The sequence below is a fragment of the Rhea americana genome, unplaced genomic scaffold (genome assembly GCF_003343005.1).
Source record: "Rhea americana isolate MKP2758 unplaced genomic scaffold, rheAme1 scaffold_61, whole genome shotgun sequence".
NCBI lineage: Eukaryota > Metazoa > Chordata > Aves > Rheiformes > Rheidae > Rhea > Rhea americana.
Genome location: NW_028186768.1, coordinates 4,515,125 through 4,535,301, shown reverse-complemented (window position 1 = coordinate 4,535,301; position 20,177 = coordinate 4,515,125). Strand labels below are relative to the sequence as shown.

The 20,177-nt window shown below is 54.6% G+C and overlaps 1 protein-coding gene across 6 annotated transcripts in view; it reads right to left on the bottom strand.

Annotated features, from left to right (window-relative positions):
- The window catches only part of RGS3 (regulator of G protein signaling 3), an 85,419-nt gene that overhangs the window by 17,119 nt on the left and 48,123 nt on the right, over positions 1-20,177 (bottom strand). For all 6 annotated transcript variants that reach the window (XM_085320103.1, XM_085320099.1, XM_085320100.1 and 3 more), the window contains one exon: positions 7,876-7,998. In XM_085320103.1, coding sequence (XP_085176229.1) covers positions 7,876-7,998 — 123 coding nt within the window. The remainder of the gene's footprint in view (positions 1-7,875; positions 7,999-20,177) is intronic.

Genomic DNA, 20,177 nt, shown 5'->3' with positions numbered 1-20,177 from the left:
TTTGGGTTTAACTCTCCCTCTCTGGCCAAGCCCTGTACAGCCAGAATTTGCAAGGCAACATCAAAAAGCCCCCGGCACTACCAGCATCCCGAGCTGCTCGCTACTGACCCTCCGAAAAGAGCCCGAGGGCTTGCCGAGCCAGACGGGACTCTCCGGCAGGGATCCGCACCAAGCCCAGCGCTGCAGACGGCGGCGGGTGCCGGCGAGTTGAACGGACCTCGGCTCTCCCAACCGCTCCGCGCCGCCCCCTCGACGTCCCGACCCGCCRCCGGATCCTGCCGCTCCGAATTTCCCAGGAAACGCGTACGGGAACGGGCCGCGCGGTTGAACCCCAGCGGCGGAGGCCGAGCGAGCGGCAGGTCGGCCGGCGCCGTGCCCTCCGCGCGCGCCCACCTCCGCGGCCCGGGGGACGCTAGCGCGGCAGCCAGCCACCGCTTCGGCCGTTATTAATGTCCGTGTCGAGCGGTAGCTGTAGGCGCCCCAGCCTCTCCCCAGACACGGCTCCCTCGCGCCCGTCCGTCTATTTACAGCTCTGCTCGCGTCCCCTGGAGGCTCCGTTACCTGCTGATGGAAGAGGGCGACCGCTCTGCCTCGAGGAAGATCTACGCATCGCCTGGGAGCCCCTTGCGGCTGCTTTCCCAGCTCCCCGTCTCCCGGCCAGCGCTGCCCCTGAGCAACGTCGAGCCAGCAGAGCAATTTCAGTGGCTCTTACTAAATGAAACCCTGCTGCGAGGTTGGTTTTTTTCCTCCCCCCCCACCCAAACTACTTCCTTGCGCGCACGGCGTTTTGCACCCACCTCTGTGCTACGGTCCTGGACCAGCAGCTCTAGCCAAACAAGCGTGGACAGGATTTAAAGGGAGAAAAAAAAAAACACGCAAGGGGAAGGAAGGAGCGTATCCCGTCACCCGCAGCGGGGCAGCCGGGCTCGGAGGAGCGTGCCGAGCGGAGGGGCTGCAATCAGGGCACGGGCAGAGCAGGTCCTACAGTGCTCCCCACTCCAGCCTGGCCTGACCCCAAGGGAAAACCCGACTCCTTCCCCCATGCAGGTGAGCCCCACGGTCACAGCCTGGATGGGGAGAGGCCAGGAGCTTCCGTGAAGCCCCAGCATGTCCCCCGTAAGGGCCACACAGCCCGGTGCACCCCAGACGCGGGCTGCCAACGCTGCAGAGCGCTGCTTGGAGAGCGGGGCGCGCAGGCGGCTCTGCTCAGAAAAACCCTCCGGTCACTCGTCCCCAGGGCAGCAGAGAGACACCGATGCAGAGCGCGCACCCTGTCCCCCGCAGCCCRAGCTCAGCCCTGCTTGGGCCCTCTGCCCCAGCTGGCCGCAAGGGACCCCACAATGCTGGTGCTCAGCCCACGGCACCTTTCCTTGCCGGGGTGGCAGCAGGGATGTAGCGCTGATTTGGGGTGGGGGGCGGTCTCCCTGCAGCGTTATCTGCCAGGAAAGCGGCATGCGAAAGGGGCAGAGCACTGCTCCCGCGTGCAGGATGGCGAAGGTTACATCAGGAGCCCGGGCATCGATGCATTTAGATGTTGCAGAGCCAATGCAATCTTTTTTCTTTTTTTTGGGGGGCCCCCTCCGTTGCAGGAAACCACCACCTTGCAGAGGAGGATCTGGCAAGGAGGCTCTGCCTGGGACCAACACCGAGGGCAAACCCATGCAGCGAGCAAAGGAATCCCAACGGGGCAGGAGGCAACAAGGCGGGGTCCAAAGCGGCTCACAAATGTCCCAAAATCCTGCCAGGAAGGTGCCTGCTACGGGGCAGAAAGCTGAAGTTCACGGATGGCCCAGGGGGGACGCAGCAGGGAGCAGGAACAAGCCTTGTCTCCCACCCCCCCCCCCGCCCCCCGCCCAGCGCTTTGAACTCACCCCTCRGCTTTGCAATGATGCCCGGCTTCAAGGCGCGTTGCGCTGAGGCAGCTTTTCGCCCCGCAGGGCACGGGCGAGCCCCTGAGCCTGCGGGGCCCCCCCCACCGCGCCGGCGGCTCCCTGCCGAAGGGGGCCCGGGGAGAGGAGCRCTCCGGCGGCAGTGTGCCCCCCCGCCGTGCCCCCCGGCGCAGGCGGCACCCGCCTCGGCGGGCAGCGCTGCGCCAAAGCGCTTTCGCTGCCTTCATTAAATCACATCAGCGCTGCATTAAAGCACTTAGCCTGCGCCTTTGACCGCCCCGCKCTAACGACCTGCGCACCCCGCACCCCCCCCCGCCCCGCCGCGAGCCGCCGGCACAAGAAACACCTCTCGAAGGGTCTAAAAACGCCTCTAGCCAGGATGAAACCCCAAAGCACCGCTATGTGCCCCCACCCTCCCGTTCGGGGGGGGGGGACGCGCGAAGGCTCCCTGCTGCTGCTGCTGCTGGAGGGGGCCGGACGCACAGCGCGCAGCGCCAGAGCCCGCGGCCGGGCGAGCGCGGCGGCACGGCGGGAGGCAGCCCGAGGGGCAGGAGGGCCCCGAAGCCGCAGCGAGGTCGCGGCACGCTCGCCCCGCCGTCCTCGGGCCGTCCAGCGCCCACCTTCCCCGGGCGCATCCCTGCGAGGCGCTCGGCCTCGAGCGACGTCGCGAGGCACGGGGGCCTCGCCACACCGCGGGCGCTCCTGCAGGGACGGAGGCACCGGGCGGGCACACGCACCTGGAGGACCTTCCCCCCCCCCCCGGATAAGCTCATTTCACCAAGTCTTTTTGGAAGCCGCTATGCAACCGGGAGCTTCAGCTGACGATGGCAAGAGCGACGCAGAAGCACCAGCCCAGGCAGACCCCAGGCGCAGAGGCGGTGTCGCCAGGGCAGGCCAACCCCCCGGTCACCCATGCGACAAGGGGACCCTCCGAATTTGCCGCCCTGCTGAAGCAGCCGTTGGCTCTCCTCAGCAACGAGCCTTTCGGGCCCGGGCGAAGGAGCCGGGCCGTGCTCGCTGGTGGGGAACGACGCGTGGATTTGCTTTACCTTTGTAACCYGGCTCTGATCATCTGCAGCTGACGCTTTAACCCCCCTCGGGGCAGAACCGGCTTTGGCACTGCCTCCTCCTTCGGAGCAGCCCAAGAAGGTGACCGAGGCTCCRGGAGGGAGGACGCCTGGCAGAGGGCACGCTGGCCCTTTGGTTGCTTTCACGATGTGTTTGGCACTGGTCGGCGTGCCAGAAGGMAAAGCCAGCTCTGATGAACCTGCAAGACTTCGGCTGTGCGAAGGGGAGCCCTCGGGCAGAGGTGCGCCAGGCCGCCTCCCCGAGCACAGACAGCGCAGCTAGGTCCCAGCCCGAAACGCCTCAGGAGGACTTTGAGCCAAAAACACCCCCCAAAAAACAAAAAAATAAAAACAAAAGCGAGAAGGTTCCTGCCTTCCCTCTCCATCGAGCAGCCGATCACGCTCCGACCGCGCTGCGGCTGAGCGAGGCGCCCCACAGACGCTGGGTCAGAGCGTGTCACCCCGGCTGTCCCCAGCCCCGCTGCTTGTCACGGCCACCCCGACGGCCGCCGGGCTGGGCCAGCCGCCGCAGGCAGGTCCAGGGACCGAGCCGGCACCAAGAGGAAGGCTGGAGCAAGGGGTGAGGCTGAAGAGGACGGGGGACGGGGACTGCCACGGCCCCGGGGCGAGGGGGACGGGGAGGGCGGTCGTTCGGGAGCCCCTCGGCACAGAGCCTTTTCCCGCGCCGCCCCGGCTCCGTTCCCCGCTGYTGCCGCCGCCGCCGTCTCCGGCGGCCGCCCGCCACGGCCGCGCGGAGCACGCGGGCCCTGGTTTCAATCATCCCTCGATTACACCCTGTTTGCTTTTGTTGACAGCACATTTACTTGTACTTGTCAAACGGGGCCGTAAATAGCGAGAGAAACAGCCCTGCCCTTCCTGCCGGGGGACAGGGGGCAGGAAGGGGCCGGCCAGGGCCTCCCGCGCGCCGCCGCGCAGCCCGCCGCTCCCAGCACGGCAGCCAGCGCTGCCGGGAAGGGCCGGGGCAGAGCATCCCTCCGTGCCCGCGCCGAGAAAGACACGGCGGATCYGCCGCCCGCCCCGGGCGATCGAGCGCAGCGGGACTCCCAAGCCCGCACCGCACAGCGTCCGTAATTATTTAGCCTTAAGGATAAAGGCAGAGCCAGCCATCATCCGCGAGGCCCGCGGGGGCCGCGGAGCCGGGAGGAAGAGCGCTCTGCGCCCGCACGAGCGCCGAGAGTCGAGACGCTCAGAGCAGGTTGTCATCATCAGGGCGTCGTTCCGCAACGGTTTGCTCCGGCGGCAAAACCAGCCGGCGACGCTCCAGCCCCCGGCGCCTCATCCTCGCCCCTGTTGCACGGTTTGCCTTCTCCTCGACCTGCCCTAACGGCAGGACTGCTGCAGCGATGCGGGGATAAAAAAAAAAAAAAAAAAGAAAAGAAAAAGAAAAAGCACCGTGCTCCGGGCAGATGGTCGCGTCTGGCCCAAGGAAGCAGCCTCGCTAACTCGATTAACTCAGAAAGCTGCTTCTGCTGTAATCGCATCGCTGCGGCTGGGCTTCCACGGCAGCCCGAGCCTACGGCCAGGCTCCGCGTCTCCCCGTTTCGGCAAGGGACCACGGCCGTTTCGCAGATCCCTGCGCAGCGCAACTGAAAGGCGGCGGCAGCAGCTGCCGCCCCCCCCAGGGTAGACCTGCACCCCAGGGTGAGGATGGGGAAGGCTTTGCAGCTGGAGGAAACGTCCACAAAACCCACCTGCAACCGACTTGCTGTGGCCAGCAGGACACTGTCCCCCAAAAAAGGTTCCCACGGGTGGTAAGAACYGCTCCACAGAGCTGCGTCTCTGAGCAAGCCTGCACCTTCCTCCCCTTGGCGCTGCCCTCCACGGCTCAAAGGGCCTCGAAACACCAGCGATGCCAACCTGGGGCCCAAAATAAATCAGCTCCAAGAACCTGCAAACGTGCGAACTCTCCTCCACCAGGTCAGCCACCTCCTCTCCAGCTGTGACCGTCCCGCCGGGGACCCTTTGCGCCACCCTTTCGCACGAGCCCTCCGCTCTGCCCGAGAGATTCGGCAGAAAGGACTCGGCCCYGAACTTGGCTTCTCCTCCGTTGATTAAAGCAGCGTTAACACGGAGAAGGGAGAGCTGGTATCGGCTCGCATCCCGGCTGCGTCCGCAAAGGCTGGCGAAAGCACGCTCTCCGCTGAAACAGCGCCTCTTTCCCCGGCTTCAGCGCGCAGCTGGCGCCCGGCACATCTCCGCCTGGCACCGCGGCCGAGCCGGCCGGCGCTGCCGGCCCTCCGCAAAGCCCAGCCGCCCCGCGGCTGCGCTCCGGCCGCGGCGCAAACAGCTGCCTCTCGCCAAGCCACAGCAGTTTGGAAGGCCTCGCAAATCAGATTCGTGTTTGGAGCAGAAATCGGCCACGCGGAGGCCGCTATTTCCAGTTGTAATTTGTCTATTCACGGAGCGCCCGYGCTGTCCTGTTTCCTTAAATAGCGGTAGCACCAAGCAGCTCGTGAGGCAGCAGCAAAGCTAATGGTTCACGTCGCCGTTCCAAGCAGCAGCCGGTTTTCCCAGCCCCTGCCTCTCGCACAGAGCGTTCCCGAAGGCTCCTGCCTACCCCCCTGGGACATGGCTGCGGGGACAGAGCAGCCGGGGAGCAGGTTGGTCACGGCAACCCCGGCTTTGCAGCTGGCTCGGGTCAGGCAGCGCGGACACGCGCACAGAGGCCCTCCCTGCTCAGCACAGAGCCCGGGTGCCCGCCGAGCATCCTCGCCGGTCTGCTTGCCAGACGCTGCCTCCAGCACAGCGGCTCCTGCTTCTCCGTGGTGTTTATTCTTGCATCGCAGCACTTCACAATTGAGTTAGCTTTAAAATTGCAGCCACGTTGCAGCTTGCTGGGAGGAGGACTGGTTACGGGACCTCAACTAAGAGCCCGGAGGTCGGTCTTGCTGCTCCGTTTCTCCCACGCTGCCCCACATCCCACCACGTCTTTGGCATGYCTAGGCAAAACCTCCTTATAACAACTTTGGAGTGGCTCATGCCCATGCTCAACCACACAAGAGGAGCTCCCCAATGGCCAGCACGGCACAGAAAAGCCTTAGAAAGGGTTGTGCTGTGTTCTATAATATTTTTTCAACTGCCTCTTTGGCTGCTTTACTGCAGGAGCTGCAATGTTGTAGCCAGACCCCTTCACCAGCACTGGGAACAGCCCTCTCCAGATCTTTGCTGTGAGCCGCATGGCTTGTAGATAGCTAAGATCAGGGGCTAATCCTATGTTCTTGGCAGGATATGGAGTCTGGGGTGGGGGGAGAGACCAAAGCTATTGCCTGAAAACTCAGATGGTCCCAAAGCACATGACATGTTGTGATGTAGAGATGCCAGGATCACCCCTTCTAGGATCAAGAACACTCGGATTTGTACATGTCCCATCTTAGCCCTTAATGCACCCAGCAGAGAGCAGAGCCGTGCCAAGCTTCTCGAGAGGGGCCCAGCCCCATAAAAATACTTGAGCACATGCAAACCCAGCACACAGGCTGAGCAGCCCGCATTTTTGCAGAGCTGTCTTGCCCAGATGGCAGGCTACAGTCAGGCACCTTCCAGACCCCTCTGCCTGGGCACCTGCATCGTGCTGGCAAGACAGATCACAGGAAGGCAAGAGGCATGGCAGAGTCTTGTCACCTGATTGAATTAGCTGCCCTTGGCTATTTGCATTTCTATAGATTTGGTTGCTAACAGGGTTCTCAGGCTTGTTATGTTGTTGCTATTTTAGTATGTCTGAAATGTGCAGGAAAAGGAATCTGGAGGCTCCGTCTCCTGCAGAGACAATGCTTGTGCTGACCCAGTTTGGGACATTGCAGAGCAAAAGCCACGTTGTCTCTGCCTCTGATTTTGGGAGACAGCTCAGCCGCCCGCTCCCGCTTTCATCTGCATGTATGGCAAGAGTGAAAGCTTGCTGCCTTCAAGTAAGACAGGACCAAGCAGCAAGACTCTATCCACACATGGCTGCAGCTATGCTCTCAGCTTAGCTGTGGGGCAGGAGCAGCTCCATCAAGGTTCATCAGCACAAGGGAAGATATTTGGGTGTTTTTACTCCAGAGATAGCCACTTGCCAAGATTAAAGCTCTTTAAATACTTCCACTGTGCTTGGCACAGTGCTTCTCTTGTGCCAGAGCAGCGGGTCACCCACAAACAGTCTGAACTCAGTTCTGAGGGGGAACAAGATGACCCCAGCACGAATTGCCACTGTCCCAAACAACCTCTTGGTGGCAGCCCAGCCACGAAGCCAAGCATATGGGAGATGCTCCTCACATCCATGCAGGGGAGGCATGCCCAGCAGTGCTTCAGACCAGCTCCACGCACAGATTTCTCTCGCCAGCACTTCCAAGACAACACTCCTGGGCCAGGCTGAAGCTAATTCTGACTTGCTATGTATGGAAAACAGCATTCATCAAATGACCCTTCTGTGCTTTGAGGGCATCTACGGATGCCAGATCGAACATTTGAGCCCATCCGAGTGCACATCTCCACCACACTGCTCCCGCAACCTGGGCCTTTTAATTAGAGCCCAGAGTTCATGGGCTGAACTTCACCCTCCGCATTCAGTCCTGCTCTAGAGCCACGCACTGAGGGAAGCGGTTAAAGGCAGCACACGGGGTTGTGCGGCCTCAGCTGTCCAAATGCAGGTGCCAAGAGGCATTAGAAGCAGCCTGTTTGCTGAAGTCTGCTTCGACTTGAGTCAGTGACGGCAAATGCAATAAATGCTCCCCTTAGCAGGGCAGAGAGCTGCAGACGCAGCAGCCCCTGAACACAAACTCACTCCTCACCCGGAAAAACAGCCTCAGGAATGCCTCTCCCGGCAGGAGCATGGCCCGAGCTAAGCCCCCATGGCAGGCAGAGCCCAGAGATGCTCCTAGGAGGGTTTTCTAGCAGGAGGGCTGGCCCTCACGCGAGTCGCTTACCTTGTTCTCCGTAGGAGCCGATGCCGGATGTTGCTGCTTAGTGATGTTCTCAGCCAGACACCAGCAGATCCTCTTCTTCTGCTCCTGGGAGTAAGCCTCCAAACTTAATAAGCACTCCGACTTCTGACGTAAAGGAAACACAGGCAGAGAGAAGGTCATTAGCAGCGTGTCACAGGCCCCGGCTTTGTTTGCAAACTACTTGCTTCCAACACGCTGCATCAGATGAACATAAGTATAACAGGAGCGCTCGCACCAAATATGCTCTGGGCACGGGAAGCAAAATGCATGGGTATTTAGCTTCAAAGTGGCACCTCCTCCAGGCACAGGGTGACAGGCTGCTGTTTTGCTCTAATAAGTGGGAGCAGGCAGGTACGATACAACCAGAACACCAGCAGCACTGCACTCTGACACCGCAGTGGAAATGTGTCTATTAAGCTAATCTAGAGAGTGGAAATTGCTCTTTGCTGTACACAAACATTAATAAGAAGCCACAGCGTGAACCGATGAAACACACGCGCCTTTGGGCTGGGTAGGGCTAGGAGGACTGCAAAGCTCTGGAGAAGCGACGGCATCGGGTGTGCACAAATGGGCTGGACTCTCCCTTTCTGCTCCTTCAGCAAGGCAGACGCATCAGGGGTCACTCTGAAAACAATGTCTAGCTCCAACCACGCATGATGAGCAACACGCAGTGAAGAAGAAATTAAAGGAAATGATAGACACCCATCCCAGCTGAGCCCACCTCAAGCCCCTTCCAGCCCGGCCACCTCTGCTCATGCTCTGCTCCCTTCCCTACATACACACACACACACACACATACTTTTCTGCATGGACCTGTTCCTCCTTAACATGTCTTCTCTGGGCCAAATCCCACCCGTCAAAAAAACCCTCTGACAAAATGCCGTCAGTATATGTCTCCCAGCCCCTGAACTGCTCATCTCTTGCACTAAAAATTAAACACGAGTTAGCAGTCAATGCCTGTTGGGATTTTGTTGGGATTTTGTTGGTTTCTCTTTAAAGAAAGTCCAGAAATGCCCGTGGCTGGATTATCTCATTCTATGGCTAAATGTGAAAAAGGTAGAAATTTAAGGCAGAACTGCGAAGAAAAAAGTCTTGCACTAAAAGGGCATAAAAAAGGCCTTTCATTTCCCCCTAGGATTTCCTTCCAGGAGCGCAGGTCTCGGATAGCCAATTTTTCCCAGAAAGGTCAGCAGAGAGCTTGCAGTTTTGTGACTCAAGAGACACAACACAACCGAAAAGGGAAATGCCTTTTAGTCACACCATTTACGTTTTTTCCCCCCTGCTAGATGCCAATTCATTCATGTTTAACCCCAAAACTCTACTAAAAAGGTAAATAAACCAACCTCATATGTCAGCTATATAGAAAGAGATGCCCTATTCTACATTTTTTTCGCCCTTCCAAGGACACTTCCAGGCAAGACAAGATTTGATATTCCCGATGTCAGTACATCACCACATTTATTCCTACAGTAGAAACAGGTTTAAACGTTGAAAATGCGTGCTCAGACTTACTTACACGTCACCAACATYAAACAGTGGTTCACGATTCAAGGACACAAGGTGGGGGGGGGGGTTGCCCCGCTGCTACTCGCTTGCTGTGATGCTCTGAGCATTGCTGGCAGGACACTGAGCTCTTCCCACCCAAACTTCCCCATCTCTGCAGTTCCACAGGCAAGTGGTTCACCAGGATCCACCACGCTGACTTGTTCCTAGGAAGCCACGTAGTTGTTCTGACTTTTGGAGGAGAGGATGGTTACCAGTCTGCCCTGCTGGAAATCTAGGCTGGCATTTCCCCACCCAGCACTCTAGGCGAAGCGAACAATTTTTAGGACTCAGCTGAGCTCAAAAGGCATCAATGCAGCTGAAAGAGTCTGGTGACCACAGCGAAGCTGTAACTAATGCCCACTCAGGTCCATGCTGAGCGTTTCGCATCCCCTTTATTGTGACGGATGCACAGCTCACCTAATCCCGCCATGCAGCCCCTGGCTGATTCGATTACAGCCCCCATCTCTTTGATTGAACTTGGCAAGTGATGCTCAGCCCCCACCAGCTGCTCGGAGAGAAGGACCTCGTCCCTCCCCGCTCAGCCACAGCAAGCCGCCAAGGCTGCCCAGACACAGCCACCTGGGGAATATTAAAGCCACAAGAAGAGAATGTCCTCTGATCCAAGAAGTCAAAGAGGAGAGACAGCTGTCCCATTTTCTCAAACTATTTCTCTCCTGTCTAACCAGGGAGCCCACGCTGACGCATCTCCTGGGCATTGCGGGCAGGGCTGAGGGGTGACATGAACTGCACTGGTCCAGACCTCTCAACCCCAGCGTGTTTTACATTCATTTTTACACTGCGGCAGCGAGATCTCGACACCTTATTCCTTTACGGCAGTATTAAAACCTCCCCAGCACACAATCCCCATGGGAAAGGTCCCGTTTCTGTCTCTTCCATCAATGTGCTCCCCCCCCCCCCAAATAACGTGCAAGGCAGAGCTGGCTGCAGCAAAGCACGGGAAAGAGGCAGCCCAATCCACGGGGGCCGAGCACCCCGCTCTGCCTCAAAAGCRCCGGCTCCTACTTGCAGAGCACGTGGAGTTCGAGCCAGACGGAGGACAGACAGGCGCAGGATTGACCGTCACGTGGGATAAAGCTCTACCTACGGCGTGCATCCCCAGAGCCCGCCCCCGCCCGAGGACCGAACTGCCGGCCGACTGCCGAGCTCGGGACGCCCGCGTAACAGAGAGGCCGGAGCAGCGGAAGCCAGCTAGTCCCGGGGCTGCAACGCGTCCCGCGCGCGCCTCCGCGCACCGCGGCCTTGCTCAGGGCCCGCTCTGGGAACCGGCCTCCCTGCTATTGTTTTCGTTCAGGGAGGCTGCCACTTTCCCTGCCAATATTTACAAAGAGAAAACACGGTTTAATCTCGCAGTGCTGGGAAAGGAGGATGCAGATGGCGTGAAGGGGGCRTTTGCGACCAGATAAAGCGAGCGACTGAAGTGGCTGCCAGTGGCTTTCTAACTGCATTCACCCCAGCGCTTTGAAAAACATGTTATTGCAGGTGTTGCGTGCCGGCTGGCGCGGAAGCCTCCCCAGCAAGACTGCAGCTCCCAGGGCAGCGCCGGACCCCGGACCGGCGCTGGGGCATAGCCAGAGCGGGAGGAAGACGCAAGGCGCTATCRCAGAGGAGGGCCCAGCTTAGCTAACACAGACCCCAAATGGTCTCTGCCAAGACCAGAGAGTGCTCAAAGGAAAAGGTYCCTTTTGCTACGTGGGAAAAGCTCCCACCTGCGGATGCTTCTCCAGGCTGAGCCCCAGCCCCACGGGCCCCAGGGCTGCAGAGAGATGACTGACCCATGGTCAGCCCAAACCAAGCTCCCAGTTGGCCTGGCAGACACAAGCCAAAGAGAGACTGCTGGGTCCCTGGCACAGAGATCAGTGGAAGACATCCATGAGTACATCACTCCATTGCAGGAGGGACCACCAAGACCCGAGTGCCACAGATCAGGCACGCCACAGGCATGGCCCCCTCTGTGCTTGGTCCGCGTGTGACCTGTCACAACAGTACTTGGAACGTGAGTGCGGCCCTACTCATTACTGCAAAGTAAAGACATCATAACAAACCAAACTCACGCCAAGACCTTCAGAGTCTTGAACTCCATGACTAACCCAACCCGGGGGCTGTTCTCATCTCACTGTCACAACAACCTACTCTGGCTTGTGCTACAATATACACTCACAGAGGTGAGGGGAGGYGATCAGTTCTCTGGAGTAAATGTTGTCAAAAGCAGGATCAAGGGGATGAAGTTCTGCTCCCTTCCCTTGATTCCCTCCCTACCCGCTTCAGCAGTGCTACCTGCCTGGGTGGCAGTGGAGCATCAGTAATAACACTATGGATAAAGCCAGGCTCAACACACAAGCTTGAATCAGCCCAAACAAAGATGAARTTTGCCAGCAGCTCTGTCCCACAGGGCCCTGAGCGAGCACAGTCTCTCAACATTAAGCCCTGCTCGGTTTACATCACAGTGGTATGGGGACACAGCTTCCAGCCCAGCTCAGCTCTGCCCAGCCTCTGGTCTCAAACGTTCAGAGCACTGGTTTTAATCCAGTTCCAGCAGAGATCCCAGAGGGGAAGTACCTCGGAAATGCACTCCAGACTACAATAGCTTTTAAATTGTAGAGCAAGCCATCCACCGGTGAAACAGCAAGCCCTGGGAATATCCTGTCCACAAAACATGGGCAACTGCTGGCAGGTTATGTCACGACCCAYGAAGCTAGGTCTGATGAGAAAGTTCAGTTCAGTGTGCTGAGAGGGATACAGGGGCACTACTTCTTTTCCTGTGTTTTTTGGACTGTTGGGCACACTGGCAATGCCCAAAACACAAATGCTGGCAGTAGCAGCACACGCCCTATTCAAAGGCTGAGATGGCTGAACGTAGCAGTATCTAATGGGCACCTAAGCAGAAGATCTGCACGGAGCTGACAGTCACTGGACAGAGCGCTCTCAGCAGAGAAGTGCCTATGTCTGGCCAGGAAGGCTCTAGAGGTGAAGGTAAAGGATGGACGTGTCCTTCCTCCCTGYGATACCAAGGGCTGGTTGTTAGGACAGGGGCTTTTCATTGTTGTACAGAAACCCATGAACAGGGAGAGGTACCAATGCTACAAAACAGCAAGATGGACCTCACGCTTCATGTTGGAGGCCACCTCAACCCCATCTCACTCCAGGTCAGTCAGACTCTGTTGCATTAAGAAATACTGCTGCCAAGGAGGGAAGAGTGATGCCACAGGCAGAGTGCATGAGGGCAAGGCATAGCCAAGAGAGCAGGACATGTGCTAAGCATCCAAGAGGGAAACATGACCTGAAGAAGCTTTTTCACCTGTTTTTGGAGCTGCCAACAAGGACACAGGGCTCAGTCTGTCTTTACAAGCCAGCAAGGTGTCTCCAATTAGCTTATTAGATGACAAGCATTTATGGGAAACTCCAGCTTTGAGACTAGCCAGATACAGAGCTCCGTTTGCAAACATTATTCTGACAAACAGAGAGCAGGTCTACTGCTTTCCCGTTTTGCAAATGCCCTTTCCTCTCACGCAAGAGGACTCTCAAGGCTATGCAACATAAGTGACAGTAACACTGAGCTCAATGGACACCTCTTGTATTTGCTCTCTGAAACATCCCTCAGCAGCCATCCACTGCAAACAGTCCCCGGAGCTCTCAATCTCCCTTCCTTTAATGCAGCCTTGATTTCTTCTTTGCTTGAAGAGAGCAAGCTCCCACTCTGCACAACTGGCCCTGGGGAACAGCATTTTGCCTCTAAAACCATCCTACAGTATCTCAATCTTTCTCAAATCTCTCCAACACTTCAATCACATCATTTGAGTTGTTCTTTTGGCCAACATATGGGAAATGTGACCTCAGAATTAGAGCTGTGGGAAAAAATTTTGGAAAGAACTTCTGCTCCAGAAAGTACATCAAGTCATCTCAAAACTCAGATTCAGGGTGAGCAGCTTAAAGATTCACAAAAATCAGGGAAGCAGAATATATCTAAGAGTTAAATCCCCATTTATCTAATCATCCACTGCTGAGCAACCTAACTGGCAGACAAGCACCCTCTCCTCTGCTGGAAGAGATCTGACCTGGGAGCTTTCATTGCCCAGGGAGTTGCCTGGTCCCTTAGGAATAGGTAATACCAATCCAGAGTTTTGTCTGCTGGTGCCACTTCACATCATCCCACATAAGTAACTAGTGACTGGAATAAGGAACAGAGCCCAGGGTCCTGCTTGCACAGAGGAGCAGCAGGTAGATGCAGGGTAGGGCTGCATTTCAGGAATGCACCACCATTTGGGATAACGTGCCCATGAGTTCATGTGACATCACCTTCAAAAGCACTTTTCAAGATATTGGCAGCCTTGGTCTGGCCTTCTTTGACTGTACCAGAGGTTCAGGCTCAGATATCTCAGCATCCAGCACTGAGAAATCCAGCAGCTGGTACCTGCCATTCTTAGGATCAAGGCAACCAGAAACCTCTGCTCAGGAAAGAGTTAAGCTATTCCAGGAGGCATGACATGGCASAAGGATTCAGCCTGTGCAGACTGAGCATCTGGTTTGCACGTGAGCTGGATGACTGAAGGCAATGTGTGCTGGTGAGGGCAGCGCAGGACACAGCCTGGCCTGATATGCAGCTCTAGCAGCCCAGAAACGAGGGACTGTCCAAAAGCCACTGCTCAAGAGACACACAGAAAGCCAAGGAAATGTCAGAGAGTAAGAAGGGATTTCCAACTTGGTGACATCTTCTGACTACTACAGCTCAGTGGAGCACCAGCAGAATCCTATCCTTACATGGGGCAGGACCAAGAGCAGGAAGGGAGAGGCACAAGAACATACTTGAGCTTCTCTCAATTTGCTTCAAATTAATGTAATAAAGTCAACAAGGTTAGGCTGCAAGGAGCATAMATTTTCTCTTCTTGATAATTCCTTAAGATTGACTGATACCAACGTTTCTAGCCTTGGCAGCAGAGCCCACTCCACCAGAGCCCTATGCTGGGAGAGATGAGCTTAGAAATCCCAGAGGATCTTCCGCCTGACTTCAGTACAATCAGCTCAGCCGCAAGCTCAAATGACAAATAAAGCAGCCCACAAATTCAACACATGACAGCTTTTCTTCTTATTACAAGTTAAAGGAAATTGAGATTCAGCTTCAGTTGAAAGGAGCTAAGTGGCCAGTTTTGCATTCAGTATTTTGTGTTTGGGTGAGGCTGAAGGCCTCATCTGCCCCAGAGGCCATGAACCTCCTAAATTGTCACTCATTTTTGTCAAGCTGAAAGTATAAATGGAGCACTTCAAAAGGAGGGAGCAAGACATCTTGCAGGCTGTTCAAGCCCTGTAAGGGAGCAGAGGAATGGGGCCAGCAGGACTGACAGCACCATATCCTCTGCAATACTGTGAAAAAAGGAAAAGGGAGAAAGCAACTTCCTTTGCTTTGGCCCATTGCCCAAATCATCACGTTTTGGGTAAAAACAAATTCAAGACAAAATGCAAGCCTTCTAGCTATCATTCTGGAGGCAGAGGTCAGAGGAATGGGAAAATCCCATCCAAAGGTGACAAAACTCCAAACTTTTATTATTAACGCTGTCTTTCAGCTTAGAAACTGAAGCAGAAAGTCACCAGCCTGCACAGCCCTAATGAGACCCAGCCCCTGCCCCCAGCCCCATCTACCCTGAACAGAGGAAAAGCTCCTCTCTGCTCTTACTCCGCATGGCCGGTCCTGCAGGCAGTCCCCCCACTAGATCCTAGTGCAGAACCTCACCTCATCCTCCCCCGACCAAGTCACTTTTGACTCTCGCAGTGCCAGGGTGTCCTGCCCTCTTTGCCCCATGATGATATGAAAAATATGTCATTACCTTCCACCTATCCCTTAACAACAAAGCCCCGCTGCTTTATCAGTGAACTATCCTCTTTATCATCTTCTGCTTCCCAAATTTCGAGTCATATATCCATTTTATCAGGCATGCTTTGCTGTCTTTTACCATGCCAATGATAGTATGTTGGTTGGAATACAGCAAGAGCCACTGTTCCCAAGCCCTCCCTAGCAGAGCAATGCTCACAGAAAATGCTGTTGCAGTTTGAGACAAAACAGATGTATTTATTATGCACCACGGCAGTTTCCTGTCTTTTTAAGGTTTTCAGGCCAAGTGTTGTGTCATTTCAAGCCAAGTGCCTCTGACAAAGTCTGCTCTAGCTGCAATCTGTTTGCATTACTGCCTCTCATTTATTAATAACTCCTTTTTAAGTTCCTGACTAACCAAATTCCCCTCAACTGCTCCCTTGYGTTGCATAGATTTGGTATCTCCCCTTGACCAGTCTCTTAGACCTTGTCCCCAACACAAAACCACTGGCCTCGCAGTCCTCCAGAGCCACCATGACAGTGCCCAAGAAAGCTCCTGGCAACCCTCCACTGATGACATGCCTAGAGTGGCTGACAAAATTCATGCAGGTGCTGCTGAACACCTACCAGGTCTCAGCTTGTCCCTGAGCCTTTATCTCCTTATAAAATAAATTGCTTTTTCAATGTTTAGCTTACCTATATGAAGAGAGAGAGACCTCAGTCCTCCCTGATCTTCCCCTGTGCTACAGGAACGGGCAATGCCACTTCCATACGGGCATTAGATTTGCAATGCTCAATCCTGAGGAACACAGGGCACTTCCAAGAGTGAATTCTCCTGTGGAGAAGGCTGGGAGAGCTCCAGGTAAGATCTAGAAGTTATGCGCATATATATACATGAACTATGGCATTGCCCCTCACTCCATTATGATTCAGTTCAAAGAAGTTGTTCAAAACACATGCCTGCCAGCCGYCAGGACACCGCTTGATCCATGTGCGAGGGTGCTCCTGTGGCAGGAAAGGGACCACGCGGGCGCAGGGTGCATCCGCACAGAGCCAGGGCACGGGGGCAGGAGGGGCAACAGCGTCATTTCACGGACACTTGCCCAGAGGATCTCCTGTGCGGAGTTAGGACGCGAGTCTCCGACGCACAATAAGATCAAGCGCAGGTTCACAGCATTAATTTGCTCAGGTCTCTAAGCGTTCTCATTACTGCAGGCCAAGAAGTTGGAATTGGAAAGATTTTCTGTCGGAGCAATTTCCCAAGGGAAAATCCAGCGTCTGCAGATGAAAACTTCCGGAGACAAGGATCGATTTTGCTAACGTTTTTAAAATGGAAAAAACTTAATGAGCTATTTGACTTTAAGTCAATTTGGTCTGAACATGTTGGGTTTGAATCAAACTTCTAACAATGCAATAAAACACTGATCTGCAATTTCCTATCAGTGGGATACTTCTGGATTGTGCAAAATATTTCAAAATGACAATTTTCTTCATACAACTGGGAATGAAGACCAATATCGAGATGTCAGAATTGTCTCTGGGATGCAATCTTTCAATTTTACTCAACTGCACTATTAAAGTGGTTCTCTTAAAAAAAAAACAAAAATAAAAAAAGGAGTGGACAGCTAAGTGGAGAATCTTCTTCTATTTCTATCCTTTCCAATACCAACTTATATTTAGCACTTCCCTTTCAAGAGGGGTGCTGCATATGCACCAGCAGGATTGGAGGCGCTCACACCAGGCACATCCAAGCACCCAGAACACTGTAATTCATGCCCCAGAGAACTGAGTCCAAGTAAATACTCCTGCTGTAACCTACACCAGACCATAAAGACGACAGTTTGCTATCTGATTGTAAATAATCATAATACACAAGATTTTAACTCTGTGGAGTGATTTATTTACAAGTGAGTAGACGGGATGACTATCAGTAGCTTTTTTATTACCCTCCAGTTTCCCTGAAGGTTAGAATTTTCCTTTTCGATTAAAATAAATAAAGCAACAGATAAGACAAGGAAACATTCTCATTCCAGATCACACAGGATCCAAATGCTAAACGCTACCTTATGAGGCAAAATCAGGTCATCTTCCAGATGAGGATTGAGCAGGAGGACCTCAACAGCTCAAGGCCTAGGAGACAAGAGCCATTCCCACAGCGAGCTTGAGGTCAGCCAGGCCCCGTGAGCTCCCTTCCTATCCACAGCAGCACTAAGTACATTAATGCCCACTGCAAATGGGGTAGGAAACAGCAATATGAGAGCTTCTACCAACGCCAYAGACCCCATAAGTGCAACACAATGGGCACACTTGCCAGATACTATGGTGAAACGAGTGCTCAGATGATGACAACCACTAAAGCCCTAGACCCACAGCACAGAAGAAACTACTATGGACCAAATGAGCTTTCAGACTGCACCCCGTGAACATGCAGATGACTCCGTCAGGAGACCACATTGCCCAGACTCACTCCCGAATCCCAGACAACGTATCTTCCCCTAGCCTTTAGGTCTATGATCAAGGCASAAAGGAGCACAAGGCTATTCAATCTGCTTTCCCTATCATCTCTCACTTGCTACAGGCATCTCAGACCCCAGCTAACTTGGAGCTGACAGAGCCGAAATGCTTGCTGCAAAGAGCAAGAGTGATGCGCATCGGGTAGAGGAAAGACTCTGTGGGGTGACCTGGGGCCAGCCCCTCTCAGCAGGGAAGCCATCCTTGCAGAGGGAAGTGGGCTCGTTCCCACGGTCAGTCAGGAGCCTGAGCTTTGCACCAGGCCAGAAGGAAGTCACACAGCTGGGAGTCCAGCTGGGTGCCCAYGGACACCATGGCCATCTGGCAGCAGGGACAGCTGTGCTGGGCCAGCCGGAGACCCCCACCACAGCCCTGCATGCTACTGCAACACAAGGCTGCTGCTTCGCTGTGCCCAAATGCCAGTTYTTGTTTGACAGCAAAGTGCACCCCACTGCACAGAAAACCCTAACAACACAAACCAAGGTTCCCACCAGCCCAGTGCAGCATCCAAGACCCCGCAAGGCCTCTGTCCTCAGCCAGCTGGCAGCAATGCCTTTTGAGGACTGTCCCCYAACACACTTCTAGCTCTCAGCTCCCCAGGAGGACACCCTCATACCCTATAACTGAAGCTTCATTGCTGACAAGTGAGCATGGCGGGGGGGGAAGAAAGAAAGAAGAAAAAAGGATGACCTGTGTTGCTCTTCTTAGTTTTCTTGCATGAAGCAGGTATTTAAATATTCCCAAGCTGGCTCCCAGGATGGTGTCCTACCAGTTACTAAAACCTCATCTCCATTCACCTGAGGTCCACTTCTGCAGAAGACAGCTCATGCAGCCACACMGCCGCTCACTGCAAAAGGCTTTTGTTCTCATGCTTTAGCCACCAGCCCAACTCCTTGCAGTTTGCTCACTCRTTCCGTTCAGCTCCCGGGGCTGCGACTTTTGGTCACTGTTTCCCTGAAGGGCATTCGCAGAGGAGGCAGGACTGAACCGTCCTGCCCCGGCTCGCTGCTGACTCATAGGCAAGTCCCAGCCTCTTTGCTCTCCAGCTTCCCTTCCTGAACCAAAAACACCCATTGCTGGAGTGTCTGGTGAGCCTTTCGGGTGAAAGGAGCACTGTCTCCCTCAAGCCTGAGGTTGGCCATTTACCGCTATGCCATGTACTCAAAGACATGCAAAAAAAGGCCTCCTTCTCTCCTGTTGTTCCACAAAAGACCCAAGTAAAGCCACTTGGCTGGAGAGTTGCCTCTCYGCCTGTCCCAGAGGCAGGCCTTGGGTCAGGTTCCACTTCCCGGCTCAGTGGAAACCATCAGGCTCAAAGCCTGGGTCTGGGAGGGAAGCGGTGCTATCGGGGATGGCCTGATCTCCCGGAGGATGCGTTTGAGCCAGGAACTGCCCAACTTCACTTGAAAGCTATGGGCTGGCCAGGCCCAGGGTATAAGCACCTACTGCTGGGGTACAGGTATGAGTCAGACCTGCTGGTCCACAGCATAGGGACAYGGCCACTCTGTTTGCAGCCTGCTCTGAAATACCTGGAAGAGACAGCAGCAAGGAGAAGGGTTTGCAGAACCTCGTAAGCATGGCCTTTCCATACCTGCTGTTCTCTTCACAAGCGCACACCTGGAGATAAGTAGTGTTTCACATTTTCTATACAACTACTATACTCCAACCRCAATGAATGCCCCAGATTTCAAACAGCAGAGCTGAGAGAGASAGGACCATTTAAGCCCATCAGAAAAAAAAATAAAATAAAGCATTTCATTACATCTTGACAAAGATGAGACTTCTCCTTCCAACATCCCATGAAATTCAGCCATTGCTCTTTCAATTACTTCTATTTATGGGACCAAGGCTTCTAAACTAAATGTCAGCCTCCAACCGCATGAGAAAATGCAAGAGTGCTTCACCCGCTTGTTGAGATTGGCACTGACAATCATTTATTGCAGCATTTCTGAGTCACAGCAGTGGGATTATGCATCTATAGAGAGGCCACACAAGTCTGACATTACTTTGGGATAACATGATGGGCAAACAAATGAGGTGGCAGTTCCTGCGCSAACACCTTAGAGAAGGAGAGAGGACAGGCACGGAATAAAAGCGAAACCTGAGAAAGAACTTGTTTGCCCAAAGCTGTGCAGCAAGTCATGTTTTGGCCCAAATCCCAGCTGCTAAAGGTGAACAGCTTTCATTCGGAGTATTTTCATCCAGCTTTCACAATAGCTTATTATATCGTGGTGCTGCTGAGCACTATTTATCTTTCTCCTCAAAGCCCTAGGGAACTTTCCTAGACCCAGATTTCCACCCTAAAATACAAGGTCTTGAAACCAGGAACACGTAAAGCTATTTGAAAAGCAAATAAACTCAGATTTCAGTGATTTGGTAGGCCTACTTACTATGAACAAGTTATGCA